Here is a 26,446-nt window from a genome sequence, read left to right as displayed (position 1 = left end):
AGCTCTGGCCTTTTGCTTTCAGGACTTTTCCTTTGATGGCGTCTGAGATCAAAGACGTTAAACCAATCAGGAGGCTTTCATGCTGTCAGCTGACTGGAGAAAGAACAACAACAGATGGACAGACACAAAGGCTTTATTTAATAAACTCTTTATTAGCTGAACATCAAACCTGCTTGTAGGTCTCAAACATCTCCACATGGATTGAGATCTGATGTCATCGTCCCTGTCTCCCTCACCATGGATTATTGATCAGACTGATCAGAGCTGATTGCTGTGTGACAATGACGTGATGATGGCTTAGTTAGAGATGTCAGAGAAGTCAAAATGTAACGTATGGGTTATAATGCAATGTAAGTCACTTTGGATTAAAGCATCAGTTAAATGACATGTGATGTAATGTAACTATCTGCTATTTGATAGACATTATCTGCCATCTCCTATCTTCTATCTAACTTCTATCTATTACTTGTTATCTCCTAGCTTCTAACTTCTATCCACTATGTGTTATCTGTTATCTCCTGGCTGCTATCTTCTATCTAACTTCCATCTGTTACCTGCTAGCTGCTTCTATCCACTACGTTCTAGCTGAGCTTACATATCTAATGTTAGCATTGCTGGATGATAATGTCTCTCCCTCCTGGACAATAAATCAAAGTCACGTTCCTCAGGGTTTTTTAAAACACAAGAAACCAAACTCGATAGTAACCAATAATTCCGCCTACAGGAAGAGGTGAATGTTGGTAGAAACGTGATGAGATGCAGCTATAACCTGTATTTGTGGTTGCTCTAAAGCGTACTAGAGATCTGCCCACAGTACTCCTGAGTACTTGTATCAGTACCTGATGACATAATCTTTTGCTTTGGTGGAAGTGACTCACAGAGCAAAAGTGTTTCATAAGGCCTCTGTGCTCCACCCAAACACCCAGCATGCTGCTCCATCATCAGCTTCATCCCCATCATCAGCTTCATCTCCATCATCAGCTTCATCTCCATCATCAGCTTCATCTCCATCATCAGCTTCATCTCCATCATCAGCTTCATCTCCATCATCAGCTTCATCTCCATCATCAGCTTCATCCCCATCATCTTCATCTATATCAGCAGCTCCCTCTTCATCTCTTCATCATGAGGTGACATATGACATATGGGAGGTGAGAGCTGATCCAGTCAGCTGGAGAGGAAGAAGTTCATCAACGTCCTCCTCTTCCTAATTTGCTTCTTCCTTCTGTAATACAAGCGCATCTACCTGAGAACAACCCTTTAGAGCGGGGTCACATCGAAGGGAAGCCACTGATAAGAGAGACATCTAGAAGATCCACATGTGGAGCTTTAGTTTGGAGGATGTTAATGTTGTTAATGTTGAGTAAGGAGAAGATCCACTTTGATTAGAGGTTCTAAACTGGTGCGTAGCGATGAGGTCATTTGTCCCTCACATCTGGATAAATCTGTGTAACACCCTGGGCTTCTCCTTTTAATTGGCTGTCAAAAATAACCCCCTGGCTGCACCTTCAGTTGCACCTCAGAAGGATGTGAAGGGCCCCGTGTGGGCCTCCACGCAGTGTGTGTGTGTGTGTGTGTGTGCTCTGGTTTTGAATGTGGGCTGCTTCTCCATCTTTTATGTAAATGTATGTGGGAGGGGAGCACCCTGCATCGTGGGGCTTCAGAAAGGTGATCCAGAGTGAGAGGAGTGAGATAGGACCTCACTCTAGAAGCTGCATTTATTCACAGAGGAAGAAGAGGAAGAAGAGCAGAGCCTTAGTTTGTCCTCCGAAGAGGACCGAACGAGTTCACTTCCTCCTCTTTTTTTAGCAGCTGCACACGCTCAGAAGCTCCAGCAGGTGGCCCGGCACTCACCTCACCCCGTCGGCCAATCACAGCCGCAGAACCGCAAGGGGGCGGGGCATCGGAGAAAAGAGAGGAGAGCCTCAGAGCTGAGATAAAAAGTACAAAGAAGAGAAGAGAAGGCAGAGAGTCTGGACTCCGAGGAAGAGGAAGAGGAGGAAGAGCTGCTGCCACACTCTTCTTTGTTGTTTTTCTCTGTGTTCAAACTTCCTGGCTCAGTGAAAGAGGAGGTCTGTTCAGGGAACATGAGGAGGAGATAGGCTTCCTCCTGCAGGGAGCGCTAAGGGAAGGAAACAAGGACGCTGGTTTAGAGAAGCCCTGCTCCTCCTGCTCCTGCTCCTCCTGCTCCTCCTGCTCCTCACCACCAGTTGCTTTGGTTTGCGCTTCCTGCTCTGAATGGCTCTCTGCTGACCTCCGACCAGCCATGATGGATCAGCAGCCCGAGGTGGAGCACAGCACCTCCTCGCCGCAGGATGAAGGAGATGTCCCCCCCCCCAACAACTCCTCCTCATCCACCCACACGGAGCTGCCCCTCCCGGCCTCTGGCAGGACCTTCACCGGCCTGAGGATCTTCTGCAGGAGGTGAGTGTGTCGCCTCCACACACACACACACACACACACACATGTGCGCTGAGGTTCTTCTGGGGGAAACATCTGGTTCAAAACCTCCTTCCTGCTTGTGGTTAGTGAACCAGGATCGGTTCCTTATTGCGGTTCTGGTTTCTGCAGCCTTTGACATCTGTCTGTTGCTAATGTGGATCTTTGAGTCAAACAGGTGGACACATAATAATAATGGTAGTAATAATGATGATATTAATATTAATAATAGTATTGATAATATGATGATAATAACGATAGTAATCTTTGGTATTGAGACCAGTTCCATTAAGTTCAAATAAAAACAGGAAAAAACTTCTCTTGTTGTTCTCAAGTGTTTCTTTTGATGATGAAAATGTTGCTCTATTGGTGAAGATCATTATTATTATTGATTATGATCATGTAACAGAAGTAGATATTAGGGATTAGAGGAACATCAGGAGAATTGACGCGTCAGACTGACTTTTATTTCTTTATAATTATTTTTTTTTACCAACAAGTTTGATGTTTCTGAGAAATAATGTCATAAAATATCAGATGCATTCTTTGATTTAACAAACTGTCCATACATTATAAATTCATAGATAATCTATATATTTATACATTTATATTCATACAAGTTTATACACCTACATACGTATTTTTGTATTTATACATTTATTGTTGTTGTAATAGTAAAGTTAACCATAAGTACATTCACTCAAGTACTAATTCGAGGTACTTGCTTGAGCTTGAGTACATCACGTTGTAGTGGTACTTGTACTGGTGATGGAGTATTTCTACACATACTTCTCCCTCCTCACATCCTAAATAAACTCTGCTGAGAATTAAAAGAGTGCAGATTGAAGTCAGGAGTCTCATTCTATATTTATATATCATTATATTATTATATTATTATATCTGCTGGGGATGAAGAGCAGCAATTAATTAATTAAAGACCCTTTTAGAGCCTGATGGGAATTATTCACTCAGGAGGAGAGGATTCAATCTGCAGGTGTCAAAGGGGAGGAGGAGAAGGAGGAGGAAGAGGGGGGGGGGAGGAGAGGGAAGAAGAATAAGATGAGGAGGGGTAGTAGGAGGAGGAAAAAGGAGGAAGTGGTGAGGAGGAGTCGGATGAAGAAGTTTTGAAGATGTGGGAGGAAAATAAATAGGAAGGGTAGGAGGAGGAAGTGGAGGAGGAGGAAGAGGAAGAGGGGGGGACCCTTTTCCACCTCCTCCCCCGGAGAGGAGGAAAATGGGTTGAGCAGGTGGATGAAAAGGAAAAGGAAGGAAGACAGGAAGAGGAGGAGGAAGTGTAGGAGGAAGTGGAAGAAACACTCAATCCGTTCACTGTTTCCCAGCTGGAGCCTCGTTAGGCTGTTAGCATGCTAACGTTAGCTAATCAGATTAAATATGAATTATTTATTGTGTTTCTGCACTGAACACGGCCCCTTCTTGAGTATTATTATTAGTGCTTAATATTAATATTAATAATAATAATAGATTGTATTTGTAATGCACTTTACATTTGAAACAAATCCCAAAGTGATACAGTTAAGATCCTAAAAACATCCTAAAAACATCAATATAAAACAGATAATGCATAAAAGCTTAATTAAAACCGATAAGTTCTACTGAAACGATATGTTTTTAATTATTTGTTAAAGTCTCAGTATTTTGAGGAGCCCCTAGTTCTTTCAGATGGGGGGGGGCATTTCCATAGATGCACTGGTGGTTAAGAAGGGAGACCTTGAGTTCAACCCTTATGGAAACGGGGAGCCAGTGAAGTGAATGAAGGATGGAGGGATGTGGTCGTATTCTCGCGCTCTCATCAGGATCCGAGTAATAATTTAGTAATATTATTATATTTGAGATAAAACACACACAGGCCAGTCAGTGACACAAAGCTGCTTTCACAAAAAGTACATTTTTAAAGAAAAGTTTGTCTTCTTTTGCCTTCAATAGATACTTCTAATCCATCATATCTCACGAGTGAAACTCTTCACTGGGTTCCTGTGAGTAAAGAGTGTGTTGTTGCTGTTATGGACACACAGCTGGAACTAACCAGCTGACAACATCTGGTCCCAAGAAAAAGCTGGTTAGAAATGATGTCGCTGAGGGCTCGATCTGCTCACACACACACACACACACACACACACACACACACACACACACACACACACACACACACACACACACACACACACACACACACACACACACACACACCTTCACACACACACACTCACACACACACACACACACACACACACACACACTCACACAGAGTACCTGAGCAGGTAATAAACACAGCACCTCAGCGGGCAGTAAACAGGGTGAGGAGGTAGTACATGGACGGTGATGTCATCTGATCTGCTGTGACATCACTGATGAGGGCGTGGTCTGTCTGAGACCAGAAGAGTCCAAGGGAAACAGAAGAAGACCAGGAGTCAGTTTCACACAGCAACATTTGATCCATCATTGTGTGTGTGTGTGTGTGTGTGTGTGTGTGTGAAGGTGTGTGTGTGTGTGTGTGTGTGTGTGTGTGTGAAGGTGTGTGTGTGTGTGGGACCAGAGATTACTCAGACCCATTTCCTGAGCTATCTTTGTCACTCACTTGCCCTGTTTCTATATATAGTCTGGTCCAGAAGGCACTCTGGCTCATAGGAGGAAGGAGGAGGAGGAAGAAGAAGAGGAAGGGACAGAAGAGGAGAAGGAGAGGGAGGAAAGAGAAATAGAGAAGAGGAGGAAAAAGGGGCCAGGGAGGGGTCCCTTTGGGGATAGAGGTCGCCTCCTCTTCCAGAGGCCGGTTCCTCCTCCAGAGATATAATCTCTCCACCTGGTCCTGGGTCTTCCCCGGGGCCTCTTCCCAAGGGAGGCGTCCAGGGGGCATCTTTACCAGAAGCCCAAACCACCTCAACTGGCTCCTTTCAAACCAAAGGAGCAGCGGCTCAACTCCGAGCTCCTCATCTCTAAGGGAGACGGCAGTCACCCTCCTGAGGAAACCCATTTCGGCCGATTGTACCAGCGACCTAGTTCTTTCAGTCATGACCCCTCCTTCTTGAGGATGAGGAGGTGAGGGTAGGAACGAAGATTGACCAGTAGAAATCGAGAGCTTCTCCTTCGGGCTCAGCTCCCTTTCGTTACTTACTTTCAGGTACTTGAACTCCTTCACCTGGGGAAAGGACTCAGGACTCATTCCCTACCTGGAGGAGGCAATCCATCGGTTTCCTGCTGAAAACCATGGCCTCAGATTTCGAGGCGCTGATCCTCATCCCAACTGCTTCATACACGGCTGTGAACCACTCTAGTGAGAGTTGGAGGTCACAGACAGAAGATGCCATCAGGACCACATCATCTGCAAAAAGCAGCGATGAAATCCGCAGCCCCCGAACTGTAGACTCTCCTCCCCCCGACTGCACCTCAAAATCTTGTCCATGAAGACCACAAACAGGCTTGTTCACAAGGCGCAGCCCTGGCGAAGGTCGACCCCCAACGGAGACCCTCAGACTTACTGCCGAGCTCTCGCTTTGTGCGTACAGGGATCCGATGACCCAAGTAGTGACCCCCTCACCCCGTACTCCCACAGCACCGCCCACATTGTTTCTCGGGGGACCCGGTCATACGCCTTCTCCACGTCCACAAAAGATGTCGACTGGATGAGCACACTCCCAGGCCCCCTCCGCATTGTTCCTCTTCAACCCTTGGATCGACTATCGGGCGAACCCTCCTTTCCAGCACCTTGGAGTAGACCAGGGAGGCTCAGTGTGATTCCCCTGTAATTGGCAAACACTCTCTGGTCCCCCCTTTTTGAAGAGAGGTACCACCACCGAGCCCAGACTTCCATGCAGTGTTGAAGAGGTGTGTCATCCAAGACGACCCCCCAACACCCATCGCTTTCAGCATCTCGGGATGGATCTCATCAATCCCTGGAGCTTATCCACTGTGGAGTTGTTTGACTACCTCAGTGACCTCCACCAGGCGAATTGACGATGATCCGTCCTCCGCCTCCAGCTCTGCCTCCACCAAAGAGGGCGTAGTAGTTCCTCAAGTGTTCCTTCCACCGCCCGATGACCTCCTCAGTCAGGGTCAACAGGGTCCCATCCTATACATCTACATAGAAAAATCGCTCTGCTTCTCCAGCTTGGAAGTATTTTGTGAATCTGCACTTGAGGTTTGGAGTTAGGTCTTATGCAAGAAAAATACAGAGTCCGCTCAGTTCAGCCTAAGCAGTCCTCCACGGACCCGGTCCACGTAGACCAGAAGGCCGGGTGTTTGTGAGGATGCAGCCCACCAAATGAGGCTCCTCAGTTGTTGCAGCAGAAGAAACAGCTGCAGTTGAGTGAGGAACCAGCAGAGGACAGCAGAGCCGTCCATCAGCAGGCCACAGCCAGCCCGTTGATTACCCATAGTTCCTGTCTGCTGCTTCCACCAATGACCTCCTAGAACAATGGCTGCCTACAGGTACAGATCAGTAAAGGTGTGAAAGTTAGTGTCCACGCTTCATGCGCCGTGGTCTCCTGGTGAGTTCATTGTAACTCGGATTTTGGATTTTGTCTCTCAGTCAATATCAGTTGTGGTGCTATCAAGTATTACATAAGCATCAAGTATTACATACATCAAGTATTACATACATCAAGTATTACATAAATGCATTTCAGTTGGTTACATTGAATACAATCATAGCTGAACACGGGTATTGTTTTATTGATTACAGAGGTTTTACACTATTCTCATTTCTCAATTCATGGCCGAATCCTGGTGCACACTAAATGCATTTGATTCATTTGTCTAATTCATGAACCGGTTCGTCAGTTTCTTTATAATAATCCACAGTACCTATGCTAGTACTGGTGGTAGTACTTGTGGCTGTACCTGTAATAGTATTTGTACTACTACTCGTGGTAGTACCAGTAGTAGTACTCGTGGTACCTGTGGTAGTACTCAAATAGCCAATGGGTCAGTGAAGGCATCGCGTCTGATTGATTGCCTCATTAAAAAGCACCAAGAAGAAGAAGAAAGTTTATTCTCCTCCCTGATGACGTCATTGTGACGCCGTCTGGGGTTTGACGGTGTTCTTAAAGAAAGACGGCACCCAGGTGCACCCTGGGAGACCAAGTGGGGACTGCGAGTCTTTTGATCTTCTCTACGAACATTAGATTTCTTCTTCTCTGTGTGCTTATCGGTGTGATTGATCCGCAGCGTTTAACCACATTTAATATTCATAAACAAATTGACTTGATTTAATATATACTATATTTTTGGAATCGCTTGATTATTAGTGAATATTTGAAAATGTTTGTTTCAAGGTGATGTATATTGATTAGATAACCAGCTGTCTTCATAATCAATCAACCCATCCGAGATGAATAGTTGATGTGATGGATGAATCGGAGGTCACCATCGATCTGGATTCTGAGAGGCTTGAGTCCGGTTGCCATGGCCGCCCGCTCCCTAGCAACGGCGCCAAGCGACCGGCTAATTAGTCATCTCTAATACGTATGTCTGATCTGTTGTTGATCCGGATCCATAATTCAGCAGCAGCCTTGTAGTGTTAATGAGCAGTATTATGGGATGTTGGATCCCCATCCCCTCCCAACCCCCCAGTCAAGAGAGAGAGAGCTGCCCCTCCATCAGACAGGACCGGGTCGCCCTGTGGTCCAGGAGAAACTGCTCTGAGATCAGCTGGAGCCGAGGAGTGGTTTTAAACAGCAGCTTAGTGCCTCCTCTTCCTCTTCCTCCTTCTCTTCTTCCTTCTCTTCCTCCTCCTCTTCCTCTTCCTCTTCCTCCTTCTCTTCCTCCTCCTCCTCCTCCTCCTCCTCCTTCTCTTCCTTCTCTTCCTCCACTTCCGCCTCCTCCTCCTCCTCTTCCTCCGTGGACCAAGGCTCCCTCTCAGGTTGTATCCAAGCTGTGTGTGTGTGATCAATCTCATTGATCTAATCTTGAATCGTCAGCTCTATTGATTCAATCCAAAATGATTGAGTGATGAGTTTAGTTAATAATTAAATTGTAATTCTCTCTTGTTGTGTTTGTTTATTGAATATGTGAAACCTATTATTAAACAATATTAGTTAACAGCTGTTTCCTGTTGACAATTACTGTAATTTAATCTCCCTTTTTTAATTTGTACATTTAGGCAACCTTTGATAACAATGTAAACATTAATCTCTTAATGTGGGTTTGTTACATGAACCTAGAGGCTTAGTAAGGTGATTAAAAGTGTCCGTATGACATCAATATGTTTCTACATTATATTTAATTGAAGCCCGTTATTTGGGGTATATTTGCCTCAAAGTGAACACAAATACTCTGACGAACAGAGAACTAAAATGTAATAATGATTCTTTTGTTCTTGCCTTTTGTCCCCAATCCCATGTTGACATTGGTGATGATTTACCTGTTGGATAATAATGAAAGATGTGCTGATATTCATATTTTCACATGTTTAAAGCAAAGGGAAACATTTAGATGAACCAGCATTATCGTCATCGTCAGTGAGCTCGGCTCAACGCTGACCTTTGACCTCTAGCTGTTATAGCTAAAGCGGTGTGAGGTTTGATGAGCTTGCGATGGATGAAGCTGTCGTCTCAGACTATTTTCTGAAGTGATGTTGTTTGGAGGAAGAGGAGGCAGCAGGTAGCCAAGGCCTTGACTCCGCCTCCTTCTGTTCATATTCTGCCCCCCTACCTCACCCTCCAAGTGCTTTATTATTTATTATCTCCAGAAACACTAGTTTGTACAGGAGAATAGCAGCTAACTGCTAACAGCTAACAACTAACGGCAAACCAATAGAGCAGGGTGCAAGCGACCTGCTGAGCAGCAGCGGAGCGCAAAACCAGTCAATATGAAGATAAACATGGAGCCTTCCCCTCGCTGGGGGTCACTGGTTTATGAAATAGTTCGTTAGTAAGCAGGAAGCCGGCAGGAGGCTCACTTCAGGTACACTGTGATGCGTTCAGGCTCTGCTCAGTGAACACCTGAACATTATGATGTTATCATCATGTGTTCACCGGTCGGGTGGTCCAAAAGTGAATCCAGATGTTTTTACATAAATATAAACAAGACATTAGAGAAGATTTATGATGCTGACTCCTTAACGCATTATTACACAACACATTAGTATCATGACAATAAAAACTGTGTGTGTTAAAGTGTGTGTTTTTTAATGCAGAATTGCTGTGGTGAAACAAATATTATTGAAAGATAAGAAGATACAGATAAGAAAAAAACAATAGAAACAATCTTCATCAGTTAATATTCATCACCAAATGATCAGAAGGTAGGATGAAGTTCACTTCCAGAAGGTTCCTTGATATATGAATGAATATCTTTGTATCTCCATCAGCTCCTCGTAACTACCGTCTTGTGCCCGGCAGCCAGAGAGCAGCACTTAGGACGTCTTTTCCACCTCTCTGTCCAACATGGACACATTTTTCCGCCGTCACTTTAAAAGGAAGGAGGCCGCTCTGCCGGCGGGGGGGGATTCTAACTCCGCCCCTCAGCGGCGGCCCGGTGTTGCTGTGCCAACCAGCAAGGCCCGCCGGAGGTCCAATGCTGGGCTTCCTTCCTCCTCGCTGAACCAGCGGCGCCGCCCCAGCGTCCAGCTGCCAGAGGCGCCGCCGTTTGCCGGTGGGGGGCGCCTGGCGAGGGCCGCCCGGCACAACAGGTGGGCAGGACACGTCCGGCGGCGCTCCAGCACCACCACGCCCAACCTCAACCCCCGGTTTGCCGTGTCCAGGAGGAAGGTGGGGAAGCTGAGGACCATCGACACCCACTTGCTGGGCCCGTCCATGCTGCTTGCCAGCCTCATCCAGATGGCGGAGGAGGAGGAGGAGGAGGGGGAGGGGGGGGAGGGGGAGGGGCTACCAGCCAAAGAGCAGCAGGTGGAGGTAAGGGCCGGTGCCAGCAGCAGTAGGATGTTCTCGCGCTCAAGCAGCCTCCACTCGAACGGAGACGAAAGTAGCATCAATTACTCCATTGACGGCCAATCAGAAGCCGGCCAGCTGTCAGAGGCGGAGCAACTGGAGGAGGAGGAAGACGACGTAGCTTACTCGTCGCGCTTCTCCTCCTTCGGCCCGGGGAGGAGAGAGGCTCCGCGGCCCCCGCCCGCCTCGCGGCCCCTCATCCGGCCCCCCCGCTGCCTGAGGAGGAACTCGTCTCAGCTGTTCTCAGAAGATGGCAGCGCTCCGTTGGGCCGCCACCGGGCCTCCGGCCAGAGGAGGAGGATCTCCACCATCTCCAAGGCCGGGAGCCCCTGGCCCGGGAGAGGCCCCCCGCTGCCCAACCGCAGGAGCTCGGTCCACTACCTGAACCACCCGGCCTTCTACCGGGGCCCCGGGGCCCTCAGCCTGCTGGGAGACCCCCATCTTGAGAGCTGGAGCTGCTTCCTGCTGTATGTAGACCTCCAACATGGCGACTGAAGCTTTAATGTTACTGAGAGAGAACCGCACAATAACACAAGGTGCTTTAAATGTGATTCAAGTCCAGCTGAAATGAGGGTTCATTCTTTCATAAGATTTCCTTCTTTCTCATCAGGGAAAACATCTCACACTCTCTCAAAATATCAAGTTATGGACAGAAATAAAATGATGCAATTTACTTAAAGTTACATTAAAGACAGTACTACAATGTTGGCTCTTAAAGTAAAAAGCAGTTCAGATAAAATGTTGCAGACAGTGAATGAAAAAGTACAGAACTGAAAGTGATCTTGTCAATCAACATAAACTGAGTGTAAGTGGAGCGTGCACATGGAACAGATATGTGTGTGTGGGTGTGTGTTCTCATACAACTGTTCTTGTGAGGACCAGTTAGAATCTTAGGCCTTGTGAGGACGCTTTTGGAAATGAGGACTTTTTGGCCGATGCTGTTCTTCTAAAACTTGTTTCAGGGTTCTGACTTGGTTTAAATGTTCACACTCGGTATGTGTATGTGTGTCTGTACATATGTGTATGTGTGTCTGTACAAATGTGTATGTGTGTCTGTACATATGTGTATGTGTGTCTGTACATATGTGTATGTGTGTCTGTACATATGTGTATGTGTGTCTGTACATATGTGTATGTGTGTCTGTGTGTGCGGCAGGAAGGGTTTTGGCACGCTGACTCTCAAAAGGGTCCATTTACATCAAGTTCACATTTCTATCAAATATTTGCTGCTAATTATCCAACAGGATAAAAGTAGTTTTACTGTAAATCAACCGTCCCTTTATATCAGCCTTGATGGAGCCACAGCAACGAAGATGGTGAACCACAATGTTGGTCGACCTCCAAATATATCGTGTTGAATTTTTTTCTCCAGAGCAAAATCAAAGATGTGATATTGCTCCATGAAACGTTTTTAAATCAACACTAACATTAAAAAGTGATACTGATGACCCTTACAAACAGATCTTCACAGGACTTCTTTTGCCCTCTTGTGGTCTTCAGGAAAGCCATCGCAAAGTCTGGTCTGCAGCCTGCAGCCTCGACCTCCGGCCCGACCGACCCGCTGCCGGAGCCCGACGGCACCGTCAACTGGAGCGTGAGTCACTCCACACCAATCCCTCTGAGAGGCTTGTGGAGATGTTTTTAATTTCCTCTCCTTCGCAGGACAACGCACAGTTCGGAGACCACATCTGGTTCGAGACCAGCATCTCTGGAGACTTCTGTTACGTGGGAGAGCAGTACTGCGTTGCTAAGTCCGCGGTGAGGGTCCCTAATGTTAGCGAAGCAGTTGTTGACATCTGTGCACGTGCTACACCTTTATCGTTCAATTCTTCCAAGCATATTACTTTCCTTCAGATTGTCCTCCTGAGAAGAAAAGAATACTAGTAACAGTCATTCTGCACAAAGTATACAAGGTGGTTTGTTCCAATCTGGACCTCAACATTAACAGAAGAGGGGAAATATTTTCACTCTGTTAATATTTATTTTAATATGTACTCAGACAGTAAAGTAACAGACGTACTTCCTCTTGGACCAATAATATTTAAGTAAACATAACCACGTACTTTTGTTGTATTATTGTTTGGTTTAGATTCACAATCCTGGAGAAAATACACATTTCAGGATGACGTGATGAATGCAGATTTGTAGATCGTAGGACAGGTTGCTGAACTTTTAACCTCTGACCCTCTGGTTCCAGACAAAATGACACACAACCACAACGCCATAATTCAAAGTGACGCTTGAAATAAATATCACAGGCTATCTTCATCTCACAAGACACATTTACCGTGATAGTAGAAGTTTGCTGGTTTAAAGTTACTGAAGTCTTACTTCACTCTCCCAAAGTGCAGCTTAATATTTAGAATAGTGCAAAACTCTGTCTTCTGCAGCAAAAGTCGATGGCGAGGAAGAAATGTGCCGGCTGTAAGATATCGGTGCACACGACGTGCATGCAGCAGCTGGAGAAGGTAAGAGTCCTCTCGACTTCACTCGCTTCCTTCCTCGTCTCCTTCTCACCGACGCTCCTCTCTGTCTTCAGATCAATTTCAGGTGTAAGCCGTCATTTAGAGAACCAGCAGGCCGGTCCGTACGAGAGGTCAGTCCTGTTTTCTTATTGATTACGGTCAATACTACAAATACATGAAAAGTCTAACAGTATTAACATTAATACTAATATATTAATATTATCAATATCAGAACTAAAGAATTTATTATTGCTGATACATGGACATTATTAACTGAGGATAATAATCATGAGAAATAAGGAAAGCTGATGAATAAATAAGTAATTTAATATGTTAATGTTAAAATGCGGCTTATTGTGTCAATTTGACCCTGAAAAAAAACAATGATGATGAATGTTTTATTAACCCCTGTGGGGGGATTATTCAAAACCGAAGCGGGACTGAGATGTAATGAATGTTTGTCTTGTTTTTTAGGCCCACATTGTGCGACACCACTGGGTCCACCGGAGACACCAGACTGGGAGGTGTCGACAGTGTGGGAAGGTGAGCCAACGCCCTTTCTTCTATCAACGCTTCACCGACACCACATAGAGTCTGATGGTTAAACTCGTCTCATCTTTGATCCCCAACAGGGGTTCCAACAGAAGTTCTCCTTCCACAGCAAAGAGATCGTTGCCATCAGCTGCTCGTGGTGCAAACAGGCCGTAAGTTCAGAGAAGAACAGCCAGCCGGTCAAAAGGACTCATCCAAAGAGCCTGTGAAGGGTTCAGGGTGCTAGCCACGAGCTATTCACATGCTATACCAACATATTCCAACATGTGTTACTGTGAAGGTGCTAGAACCAACATGCGTTACTGTAAAGCTACTAGAACCAACATGAGTTACTGTGAAGGTACTAGAACCAACATGTGTTACTGTGAAGGTACTAGAACCAACATGAGTTACTGTAAAGGTACTAGAACCAACATGAGTTACTGTAAAGGTACTAGAACCAACATGAGTTACTCAAGTCAAAAGCAATAGCCCCCCCTGCAGGGAATAAACAGGTGACTTCCTGTCTGTGCTTTGGTACCAGAGACTGGTGACTTCCTGTCTATCCTTTGGTACCAGAGACTGGTGACTTCCTGTCTATCCTTTGGTACCAGAGACTGGTGACTTCCTGTCTATGCTTTGGTACCAGAGACTGGTGACTTCCTGTCTATGCTTTGGTACCAGAGACTGGTGACTTCCTGTCTATGCTTTGGTACCAGAGACTGGTGACTTCCTGTCTATGCTTTAGTACCAGAGACAGGGGACTTTCCGTCTGTGTTTGTTTCAGTATCACAACAAGGTGACGTGCTTCATGCTGCAGCAGATAGAGGAGTGCTGCTCTCTGGGAGCTCATGCTGCTGTCATCATCCCTCCTACCTGGATCATCAGGGTCCGTAGAACACAGGTAAACACGCGTTTTTCTGTACCTGTGAGAACATGTTTTTGCGAGCTCCTAACCCTTACAATTACTCTGCCTTTTATAACTCTACACTAGGCTTGTTCCAACATTTCACTAGCTAAGACCCTGCCATCCACTGAAGGCATCTAACATGAGTGATGGTGTCTTTGGTTGATTTAGTCTGGTCGATCGGATGGCTTGTGGGGCGCTCCGTCGGAGGATCTGCCCGGGGATCAGATTCAGTTAATTGGCCATGTTTGCTTACCATACATAGAATTTGACTCCGGTTCTTCCTTCCCTGCCCACATAGCCTACTGTACATACAGTTCATAAAAATAAACAAGGAAAATAAAAAAACACAAAAAATAAAACTATTTTTACTATCTACACATCACTTTGATCAACAGTCCTTGTCAACCCAGTGGTTGGTTGTGGTTGTTGCTGTGTGGACTTTGAAAGACGCTTTCTTTAAACATGATGAGAAGGAAACAGGAGGGTCCTTCACTCTTTATTTGGTTTGCTCATAAACTTCAGGTTGTGTCGGCTCAACGGTAACCAAAATGGTCCTATAAATAAGGATAGCTACAAACACACACATCTTCTGATAAGTTTGTCTTACTTTTTGTTCAGACGTCCCTAAAGTTGAGTAAAAAGAAGAAAAGGACGTCGCTGAAATGCAAGTCGAGCAAGAAGGGATCGGAGGTGAGGAACGACTCAACATTTTTTAATTTTGATGGATGTAAGTTAGCTTCCAGCTAACTGTGGTCAAGCTAATTCACATAAATATAACATTTAGCCGACGCTGAGACCTCTGACTTATTGTAATAACAGAATAATCAGAACATCTGTTGCATTAAGGTTAACAGGTTGACATGATGTGATGTGACGAGGTTGTAAACATGTTGGTCAGATCCAAGATGGCCGTTGGAAGCCCTTCCTGCTGAAGCCCCTCCCGTCTCAGCTCATGAAGCCTGTGCTGGTGTTTGTCAACCCGAAAAGTGGAGGAAACCAGGTAGAGTCCCTTGCATTCATCTCACAGCCCCTCAAGATGCATCTCATCTGAGACAAGGTCCATTGGCTCACTTGAATTTCAAAATGTAAATGAATAAGCAGTTCATTTTCTAATGATCCATGAACAGATTAACGGATAAACTGTTTCTTAAATTACATCAGTTTAAGTCTTTGTTGTATCATGTCCTTTGAACCTCCCCTCCTCAGGGAGCTAAGATCATTCAATCCTTCATGTGGTACCTGAACCCCCGGCAGGTGTTCGACCTGACCAAGGGAGGACCCAGAGAGGGGTAAGACGGGACCCACCGGGTGCATCCCATTGTCCTCGGTGTGAGGGAGGAGGTAATAACCCTTACCTCTTTGTCTCCTGCAGGCTGGAGCTCTACGCCAAGGTGCCCAACTTGAGGGTCCTGGCCTGCGGGGGGGACGGGACGGTGAGTGCATCCAAGAATTCTGAACATCAGACGCCAACAACTACTGTCACACATCAGACATATATTATTATCTTCACAAACGCAAATGTGCAATGTGTGCAAATGTGTGCAAATGTGTGTGTGTGTGTGTGTGTGTGTGGTCAGGTCGGCTGGATCTTGTCCGTGTTGGATGAGCTGAAGCTCTGTCCTCCGCCTCCTGTGGGAATCCTCCCTCTGGGGACCGGCAATGACCTGGCGAGGACTCTCAACTGGGGGGGGGTGAGTTCAAATCAAAGCACCAAACAGGATGTAGAAAATATGTTTTATATGTTTTAAGGCTGTCTTGCCAAACTAGCTTAGAATCTTCTAGTTTGGTGGAACACCATAACCGTTCAAGCTTCTGCACAGTTTGCTTTAAGTTTCGGGTTTTAGGGTTACACCAAGGAGCAAACCTTCTTCTCATGGTCATTCTTCTTTCCTGAGGAGCCATAGCGTCCAGCACCATTCTCAAAGAGCCTCTAGCAGAATCGACCAGATGGTTGATCTGGTACGGAGTGGAGGTTTCACAGGAGTCCTCTGATATCTATCAGGACACTGAATTTAGAGCAGAGGGAATGGCTTCTTTAAATGAGGCGGTATCCAAGAAGCATCGACTCTAGAGACCCTTACCAAGAAGAGGGGACTCCAGTAGAAGGATTTCGGAGGTTATCAGACAATGGTCCAACTGGAGAGGTTCTGTGGAAAGATGATTAAACTTTTTATCCCAATAACATACACAAGAACCAAGTCGAGCGTGTGGTTAAAACAATGAGGTGGTTTATTTACACTCTGACAGAAACCAATTGAATCCAGCAAAGAGAGAAATGAAGCACTAAGGCCGTCATTATTGACATCAACATCAATGTTAAAATCACCCACAATACTTTGTCCGTCTTTAGGACCAAATCGTTGAGAATTGTCAAAATTCAGATAGAAATTCTGAATAAAGACCGTGGACCCTGTACGCTATTCTACTGGGGTTTAGCTGGATCTCTACTGGGGTTAAACTGGAGATACGACATATCTTGATATCTGAGAGTTGTGGCTCTCTCTCCTCTCAGGGCTACACCGACGAACCAATAACAAAGATCCTCTCCCACGTCGAGGACGGAAACATCGTGCAGCTGGACAGATGGAACCTCAACGTGGAGGCGAACCCGGAGGCCCCCCCAGAGGACGGGGACGAGCATCAGACCGACAAGGTCAGAGCGGAGTCACTGGTCACCAGGGGTCACCGGAGGTAGCACTCAATCAGACGTCTCTAACCACCCGGAATTCTGCTGTTTCTCAGCTTCCCATCGACGTCTTCAACAACTACTTCAGTCTGGGCTTCGACGCCCACGTCACGCTGGGTTTCCACGAATCCAGAGGTCGGTCCAAACTCATCAAGAACTCAACAATCGTTAATCACGTAACTCACCTTTATCCAGGGATTCAGGGTTCAGCTAGAAGAGGTTGATTTTTTCTTTGAAGGGGATTCAAATACTCTATTTTGATGTTTGACATTCAATTTATAGTAGTTCTGAATTTTAAAACCCACCAGCCAGCTGAGCATCACTTCACTCAAGCCTCTTCACTGGGATCGATATTCACAATTCACACACATGTTCCCACGTTGCTTCTCCTCCACGTGATGGATATCAATAGGCATCCAACTCTTAGTTATCAAGGAGCATTATGGGAAATGCTGTCTTGTTCCTGAGATGTTTGGAGGTCTTTAAGAGGAAACTGGTGGATGAGCTGTACCAGGGGTTTGTTTCAGGTAGGTTTAACAAACTCTGAGTTTTGGGTGAGGTTCACAGGTTCAGTTACCATAGCGACTCACCCTGAGCTTTAGTTAGCTCCCTTTCTGAAACAGACAAACAGTTTCCCTCATCTCAGCGTGAACAAACTCTGAGTTTGCACTAAACCTGCTTCTAGAAACGGACCCCAGAAGTAGCCATTAGCATTAGCTGGACCGCTAGTGGCTAATCAACATCAATCAATATTATTTGAATTGTCTGTTTGCAATAACTAAAAACTACGAATAACATGCTATTAGTGACGCTGCTATGAATGAATGTTCTGGTTGCCATAATAAACAACTAAGGGATCTGTGTCTGTTATTTCGGATCAACAATCAATAATTAGCATCAGAGATCTCTAAATGATACATTTGCTCCATCTTGTCTTTGGTGCTAATCTGAGTTTTGATCCGAGGCTTTAATGAGGCAGCTGACCTTCAGAACGTCTCTTGCTCTGTTATCTTTACTGCTCCTCCTGTATTTATTCTATTTTTGGCGACTTCCTTTCCTCAACGCCCCGCCTCCCGATTACCCGACAAGGATCAATAAAACCCTCTCTAATTAAATGAAATCCTCCACTGAGAGCAAACAATGGATGGAAATGTTGCCTGTTGATGCAGTAAGATGAAGCGAATTATTGTTCGGTGTTTTCGTTAGAAAACAGAAACAGGTTGAATGTTTGTTTTTCAGAGGCCAACCCGGAGAAGTTTAACAGCCGCTTTAGGAATAAGATGTTCTACGCAGGAGTGAGTGTCCTCATCACATGATTTCATTTCATTCTGTGTAGCACTTGTTATTATTATTTATATGATCATATATTATCATTATTATTTAGGATTTCCTATTTCCTTTATATATAATTTTATATATAAATCATATATAATGATTTTTTATCATTCTTATTGTGCAGACGGCCTTCTCTGACTTCCTGAGCCGGAGCTCCAAAGACCTCGCCAAGCACATCAGAGTCGTGGTGAGTCACAGTACTATTGTACTCCACACAACAAGCACTGTGATAGACAGAAGTACTACACACTGTACAGGTAGTACTGTCTAGTACTATACTAGCTGTACTACGTGTAGTATTACTGTTGGTAGTACAACTGCAGACAGCAGACTATTGTGTGTACAGAGTACTACTTTTTGGTGTTCAGGTCTCATCTTTTATTATTATGTCTTCGTTTTAATCCCCACACCTCATCAGATACCAGACTTTGTGTATTTCAATGAGGTTGTTCCCATGGAAACATAATTTAAATCAGACTGTATGAGTACTGTGTTGTATAGTCTGTGTACTGTGTTTGTTACTACTGCGTACTTGTACTCAGCCTGTCTCCCCTCCTCAGTGTGACGGAACCGACCTGACGGCCAAAGTCCAGGACCTGAAGTTACAGTGTCTGCTCTTCCTCAACATCCCCAGGTACCAGTACTGGTCCGTCTACTGGTCCGTCTACTAGTCCATGTACTTGTTTATGTACTGGTATACGTACTTGTCCATGTAGTGGTCCATGTACTGGTTTATGTTCTTGTCTATCTACTGGGCCATGTAATGGTTTATGTACAATCCTCTAATGCTAAGGAAAGGAGCTTCAATGCTTCCTAACTTAGCTCCTTTAGCATAGGAACCACTCCAACTTCCTTTACCCAAAGAAAGGAAATGATCCCGTCACACCACTGTGCAACACGTAACAAGGCCTGACAGGAAAAGCTGTTTGAATTTGGAATCATTTGGAATGCTCTTACGCTTCTGTTTCTCCAGAGTCCATGTCCTAGTTTGTGCACTGGTTGATGTACTGGTCCATATACTGGTTTTTCTCTCTACAGGTACTGTGCTGGCACTGTGCCCTGGGGTCACCCTGGGGACCACCAGGACTTTGAACCACAGCGCCACGACGACGGCTGCATCGAGGTCATCGGCTTCACCATGACGTCTTTGGTTAGACTACATGCCACCAGATAAGACCCCCTCAGATCACAACATCTTTAACCTGTTGTTGTTTGTGTCCAGGCCACGCTGCAGGTGGGGGGACACGGCGAGCGACTCCACCAGTGTAAGGAGGTGACCCTCACGACCTTCAAGTCCATCCCCATGCAGGTGGATGGAGAGCCCTGCAGGCTGGCTCCCTCCATCATTAGGATCCACCTAAGGAACCAGGCCAATATGGTGCAGAAGACCAAAAGGAGGGTCTCCATGCCCCACCTCAACGAGTGAGCTCCCCTCCCAGTACTCACTAGCACTAATACACTTAATACTCACTAGTACTAACTAGTACTAATGCTCTGTGCAGTCAGCAGCCGGTTCCAGAGAAGTTCCAAATCAGAGTGAACCGGATCAGCATGGCGGCCTACGAGGCTCTGCACTACGACAAGGACCAGCTGAAGGAGGCCTGTGAGATCAATGAATCAATGGATCAATGGATCAATGGATCAATGAATCAATGGATCAATGGATCAATGATATATCAGCTGTTCATTTATTGACTTCCTTGTCTCTGACTTTGTTGTGTCCTTGTCTCTGACTTTGTTGTGTCCTTGTCTCTGACTTTGACGTGTCCTTGTCTCTGAGCTTGTCGTGTTCTTGTCTCTGAGCTTGTCGTGTTCTTGTCTCTGAGCTTGACGTGTCCTTGTCTCTGAGCTTGACGTGTCCTTGTCTCTGACCAAGACGTGTCCTTGTCTCTGAGCTTGTCGTGTTCTTGTCTCTGAGCTTGACGTGTCCTTGTCTCTGAGCTTGACGTGTCCTTGTCTCTGACCAAGACGTGTCCTCCCCTCTTATCTTAACGTGTCTTTGTTTCGGCAGCGACCTCTCTGGGAGTTATCACTGTCCCCAGAGACAGCGACCTGGAGACGTGCCGTCTGCTCATCGAGCGTCTCCATGAAGACCTGGATCAGGTCCACCAGAGACAGGTATCAGGGAGGACCAGGTCTCACTTTATTGATTAACAACCTCCAGAGAAGGAAAGGGAACTTAAAGACGCTTTCATTTTCAGATTATAATTTAAAAAAATAATAATAAGGATACCACTACTGATAATAACAATAGTAATAACAACAATAACTATGCTAATAATAATACTAGTAATCTGCTACTACTAATAAAACCAACATGTTTAGAAATAATAACAATGATAATACTGATTTGGAGGATAAATGAAGTAAGATGTCATCAATACATCATCGCTCATCTCTCTGCTCCGTCAGGACGGAGCGGTGATGGAGGAGGATGCTCCGTCTCCACAGGAGTTGTCAATGAAGTGGTGTTTCCTGGACTGTAAGCTTGGATGACTTTGCACTTTCTTGTTTCTTGTTCTCCTGAGTTTGTTTCTTTATGGTTGAAATACACTTTTTGACTTTTTGAAAGTGGCTTTGGATAAAAGCCTCAGCTAAATCACCCGTAATGTGATGTAATGTAAGCCCCCCCCCACAGCTCCTCAGGCTCCGCCCCCCACAGGGAGGTTGACCGCTGGTCTTTGTGTTTCAGGTACCACCGCAGACCGGTTCTACCGGATCGACCGTGCTCAGGTGGGACAGATCTTCTTCTGCGAGGCTTTGTTTCTTCTCCTCTCGTGGTTTAACGTTGCCTTGCTGTTCTTAAGGAGCACCTGAACTACGTGACGGAGATCTCTCAGGAGGAGCTCTACATCCTGGACCCGGAGCTAGTTGTCAAGGAGACGATGGGCATTTCCCCCGGCGTGCTGGACCTGGTGGGTTCAGAGGACCCCCAGAGACAGTTTTCCTTCATGGTCTCACCCCCCTCCTCGAGCCCCCCGAGGTGGAACGCCACTTTCTTATTTAACTTATCTGAAGTTAAAGTTTAAAGAGTCAAATTAACCTCTCCCTGTCTCTCTGTTTCTGTCTCCTTCTCTCTCTCTGTCTCCCTGTCTCTCCCTCGCTCTCTCTTGCGCTCTCCCTGCCTCCCCGGCCGGTGTCTCTGCCTGTCCGTCCCTCTATGTGTCTCAGGCTCAGGGACCAGAGGAAGAGGGTTTCCAGTGGCAGCTCCAGTGAGTCTTTGTCTCAGAGTTTCTGTAAGAGCGCCCTCTGCAGGTACGTTGTGAAATCACATGACGCATCATCACTTCTACTTAAATTATCATGTTTGGCGGATGGATGACATCCAGCGTTCTGATTGGTTGAGAGAGAGTTCAGTACCTGTTCACATTGACCTCACCATATCAGTGAGTACTCAAAATAACAGTTAACATTAGATTTTGCACAAACATTAGTTGTCAGTTCAGCTTTAAGAACAAGAAACAAACAAGTGCCGACAATTTGACTGCTTGACATCAAAGTGGACATTATGTGACCCTCTACCTAAAATCAGTTTGACACCCTTGATGTGAAGGCTCTCTGTGGTCCTGATGTCATCACAGAGCTCCTTCCAACATCTAGGAGCACGACGGCAAAGAGTGGAGATCTAGTCCAGTGTTTGGCTCTCAGTGAGGAACAAGCAGCTTGATGTTGGGATGGAGGGTTTCACCAGGTCCTGGATGGAGACTGGACCCCATCTATTCACAGCATGCTACGTGAGCACCAATGTTTAGAGAACTTAGGAAGGTTGAAGACCAGTGGAGCTGCTGCATTCTGGATAAGTTGCAGAGGTGGGATGGCTGCAGCAGGGAGACCTGCCAGGAGACAGTTACAATAGTCAAGGCAGACAGTAGAAGACAACAACGTTTAATTGTACCGTGTGAGTAACTGTCACAGCGTGGAAGACAGTGGGGCGGAGGATGAAGAAGGGTAAGGAAAAAAGATCCATTTGGGTGAAATGAGTAAACCTGTGCCACCACCCCTTCCAGAGGGTCTGGGTGTGTGGCTGAAGGAGAAGGTGGAGGACAGAGCAGCTGGGTGGATGTGTTGTCCGGTGTGGTCCATGTCTCAGTGAGAGCGAGGAAGTCGAGCGACTGCTGGATAGTGAAGCCGGAGATGAAGTCTGCCTTGCGAGTAGCTGACTGGCAGTTCCAGAGGTCTCCTGTGACGAGGTGTTGGACATGTGTGGAGCGGGTGGTGTAGGTGAGAGAGGAGAGGTTACGATGAAGAAACGCTCGCCAAATCATGGTTAACAGACCCGACCCGTACCGACCCGACCCGTACCGCTCGGTGGAAACGCACCAATACAGTACTCCTGATTTCAGACCCATTGTTAGGTTTGACATCTTTAGTGTGTTTCGATCTCATCTGTTGTCCTAACGTTGATCTGATCTGACTCTTGTCTCTCTCACAGTCCTTCCAGAGGGCCGTCACATAACCCGCAACAAGGTAAACGTTCTTCACCTTCCTCACGTTCTTTATGTTCTTCATGTTCCTCACGTCATTCACATTCATCTTTGTCACATTCTACACTTTTGTCACGTTCTTCATGTTAATTTTTCAAGCCCTTCAGGTTCTCATGTTCTCTCTGTTCCTTACATTCCTCACGTTCCTCATGTTCCACGTTTGTCACATTCCTCAGGGTCGTCATGTTCTTCACCTTCTTCACGTTCTTCACCCTTGTTACATTCTTCACATTTGTCACTTTCCTCACGTTCTTCACGTCCTTCACATTCTTCAAGCCCTTCATGCCCTTAATGTTCCTTATGTTCCTCTTCTATTTTTCCAGTCTATTTCTCCTATTCTTCCATATTTCTCCAGTAGTTGTATCACAGATGTTTTTAGAAGACACAAGTGATGATTCACATCTTGAGGTCCAACTGAACAAGCTGTTTGGAACCAATGGATCCAATATTTATCTCATCAGGTCCCTCAGAACTGATTTGTTTCCTCCAAATGTTCCTGAGGATCCTTGAGGACTCTTTGAAGGTGTTTCCACACTAGGACTTCAGATGTTAGAGGACATTATATATACAGATAATATTTACCACAGAAACAATAATATTAGTAGTTGAAATAGAGGATATTTTAGATATTATAACTCATTATCTCTGTGAGGAGGTCCGACTCCAATCAGCTGATATTGTTTATTCTCTGTTCTTCAGATGCTGAGCTCATCAGCAGCATTGAGGCTGAAGATCTGGACCGGGTGAGTCCATCTCATGTTCCATCACATATATATGTATATGTATATGTATATATTATATATGTACACTGGATACTGTCTTAAGTGCCTCCATTATGGTTGTTGTTGTTGTTCTGGTGGTGGTGCAGCTGACGGAGCTCCACCAGCAGGGGGCGGACCTCCTGCTGCAGGACCTGGACGGCTGCACGTTGCTGCATCGAGCCGTGAAGGCTGGGAGCGAGGAGATCCTCAAGTACCTCATCCAGCACGGTACAACACTGTACACACTGCACACAATGTTTTTCGTATTGATTTGTCATTAGAAATAGGATCAAAGGCTATTTTAAAGTATTTTGTGACCGTGAGGTTGTCCACTAGCAGATGAAACCCTCACAGAGAACTATTTAAGATGTTTGTTCTCTCTGTGAATGTCATTATTCTGTCTGTGATCGTTAAAGCTGAAGTTCTCATAGTTTTCATGATTCTTATGGTTCTTGTGGTTCTTGTAGTTCTCATGGTTCTTATGGTTCTCATGGTTCCTATGGTTCTTGTGGTTTTTATAGTTCTCATGGTTCTTATGGTTCTTGTGGTTCCTGTGGTTCTCATGGTTCTAATGGTTCTCATGGTTCTTGTAGTTCTCGTGGTTCTTATGGTTCTCATGGTTTTTATAGTTCTCATGGTTCTTATGGTTCTTGTGGTTCCTGTGGTTCTCATAGTTCTTATGGTTCTTGTGGTTCTTGTAGTTCTCATGGTTCTAATGGTTCTCATGGTTCTTGTAGTTCTCGTGGTTCTTATGGTTCTCATGGTTTTTATAGTTCTCATGGTTCTTATGGTTCTTGTGGTTCCTGTGGTTCTCATAGTTCTTATGGTTCTTGTGGTTCTTGTAGTTCTCATGGTTCTAATGGGTCTCATGGTTCTTGTAGTTCTCGTGGTTCTTATGGTTCTCATGCTCTTTATAGTAGTCATGGTTCATATAGTTATCATGATTCTTATGATTCTCATAGTCCTCACAAATCTCAAGGTGCTTATAGTTCGTGTTTCTCTTTGGTTCCTCAGTTCCTGTGTCTCACCTGGACGTAACGGAGAAGGAGACGTGAGACTTACTTTTTTAACACCCGTTCAGACTTTCCCTCCAAACTCATTTTTGTGTGATTAATGTTCTGTTTTCCTTCCAGAGGAGAGACGGCGCTCCACAAAGCCGCCTCCTCCTCTCAGAGGAGCATCTGTCACTACCTAGTGGAGGCCGGGGCCTCGCTCATGAAGACAGACCTGCAGGTAAACATTGCTCACCTGTAGCCCCAAGAGGAAGAGACTCCGCCCCCTGAGGAGAGGCAGGGGAGATTTTTCACCACTGCACCCTCTGTTTCTGGTAGAACCTCAGTAGATGTTCTCCTCTTTTTTAGTGATGGTAGAACCTCTGTAGATGTTCTCCTCACTGGTGGTGACAGTAGAACCTCAGTAGATGTTCTCTTTTTTGGTGACGGTCGAACCTCAGTCGATGTTCTTCTCTCTGATGGTGAAAGTAGAACCTCTGTAAATGTTCTCCTCTTTATTGGTGATGGTAGAACATCAGTAGATGTTCTCCTCTCTGGTGTTGACAGTAGAACCTAAGTAGATACATTCCCTTCTCATACTCTTGTTCTCAGGGTCAGACTCCCAGACATCACGCCGAGAGAGCAGAGGACCGCCAGCTGGCTGAGGACCTGGAGGACCTGCAGACCCATAAGGTCCACAGGGACGACCATGAAACAGCAGTGTGACCTTTTCCGGCTTGTCCTCTCCTCAGACCTCCTCCTGCCCGTCCTCTCCTCAGACCTCCTGCCCGTCCTCTCCTCAGACCTCCTCCTGCCCGTCCTCTCCTCAGACCTCCTGCCCGTCCTCTCCTCAGACCTCCTTCCCGTCCTCTCCTCAGACCTCCTCCTGCCCGTCCTCTCCTCAGACCTCCTGCTCGTCCTCTCCTCAGACCTCCTGCCCGTCCTCTCCTCAGACCTCCTGCCCGTCCTCTCCTCAGACCTCCTTCCCGTCCTCTCCTCAGACCTCCTCCTGCCCGTCCTCTCCTCAGACCTCCTTCCCGTCCTCTCCTCAGACCTCCTCCTGCCCGTCCTCTCCTCAGACCTCCTTCCCGTCCTCTCCTCAGACCTCCTGCCCGTCCTCTCCTCAGACCTCCTGCCCGTCCTCTCCTCAGAACTCCTGCCCGTCCTCTCCTCAGACCTCCTCCTGCCCGTCCTTTCCTCAGACCTCCTGCCCGTCCTCTCCTCAGACCTCCTGCCCGTCCTCTCCTCAGACCTCCTCCTGCCCGTCCTTTCCTCAGACCTCCTGCCCGTCCTCTCCTCAGACCTCCTCCTGCCCGTCCTCTCCTCAGACCTCCTGCCCGTCCTCTCCTCAGACCTCCTGCCCGTCCTCTCCTCAGACCTCCTGCCCGTCCTCTCCTCAGACCTCCTGCCCGTCCTTTCCTCAGACCTCCTGCCCGTCCTCTCCTCAGACCTCCTATCAGCTGGGTGCTGCTTCGTGTCCCTCTAAGGAGACATTAATATTCATAAATATTTGTCTTTAAGCAGCATAGAGGTTCGTAGGAGGCTGCAAACCTCCACTGTCCTTCAAACTAAAAGCCTCTGTCCTTCAAAGTAAAAGCCTCTCTGGTGGGCTGCGTGTAGATGTGTCTTTAAGGGTTAGGCTTTGTGGGAACAGGAAGTGACACGCTGTCTCCTCTCGTTTACTATAATTAAGTGTTTGCATATTCAGCTTTAAGACGAGCTTCACTGTATAAAATATATTTGTGGATTATAAAACAAAAGCTTTTCTGCTTCTGAGATCAAACCCGCTGCAGGTTTCCAGATGTTTCACCATGTGGGATCAGTTCTTTTGTGATTATTCGTTGTGTTGACTTTAAAAACAAGATGTTTATGTGTTTCTTTGCTTTAGTGATGAATTACAATAAAAACAATGTCAGCAACTTCTTCTGAGCGGAAAACA

At 46.1% G+C, this 26,446-nt stretch overlaps 1 protein-coding gene across 2 annotated transcripts; it reads left to right on the top strand.

The window, feature by feature from the left end:
- Positions 1-1,698: 1,698 nt before the first annotated feature.
- Positions 1,699-26,429, top strand: dgkzb (diacylglycerol kinase, zeta b). Of its 2 annotated transcripts, none has more exons than XM_037451404.2 (32): positions 1,699-2,424; positions 11,844-11,937; positions 12,006-12,101; positions 12,734-12,811; positions 12,883-12,939; positions 13,283-13,351; positions 13,441-13,512; positions 14,127-14,243; positions 14,868-14,939; positions 15,148-15,249; positions 15,456-15,538; positions 15,622-15,682; positions 15,827-15,940; positions 16,762-16,902; positions 16,992-17,070; positions 18,175-18,230; positions 18,395-18,457; positions 18,831-18,904; positions 19,309-19,420; positions 19,493-19,692; positions 19,773-19,873; positions 20,282-20,388; positions 20,683-20,752; positions 20,963-21,003; positions 21,078-21,253; positions 21,442-21,525; positions 22,703-22,737; positions 23,454-23,497; positions 23,623-23,743; positions 24,530-24,566; positions 24,649-24,748; positions 25,120-26,429. In XM_037451404.2, exons 1-32 carry the CDS (start codon positions 2,267-2,269, stop codon positions 25,231-25,233), a joined length of 2,928 nt encoding a protein of 975 aa, XP_037307301.2. In that variant the 5' UTR covers positions 1,699-2,266; the 3' UTR covers positions 25,234-26,429. The 2 variants fall into 2 exon arrangements, with proteins under 2 accessions (XP_037307301.2, XP_037307300.2); XM_037451403.2 differs by lacking the exon at positions 1,699-2,424 and adding an exon at positions 9,241-10,810.
- The last annotated feature ends 17 nt before the right edge of the window (positions 26,430-26,446 follow it).

The sequence above is a fragment of the Pungitius pungitius genome, chromosome 6, assembly GCF_949316345.1.
Source record: "Pungitius pungitius chromosome 6, fPunPun2.1, whole genome shotgun sequence".
NCBI classification, from domain to species: domain Eukaryota; kingdom Metazoa; phylum Chordata; class Actinopteri; order Perciformes; family Gasterosteidae; genus Pungitius; species Pungitius pungitius.
Note: the sequence above shows the minus strand (reverse complement) of the source record. Positions and strands in the feature narration are given on the sequence as shown.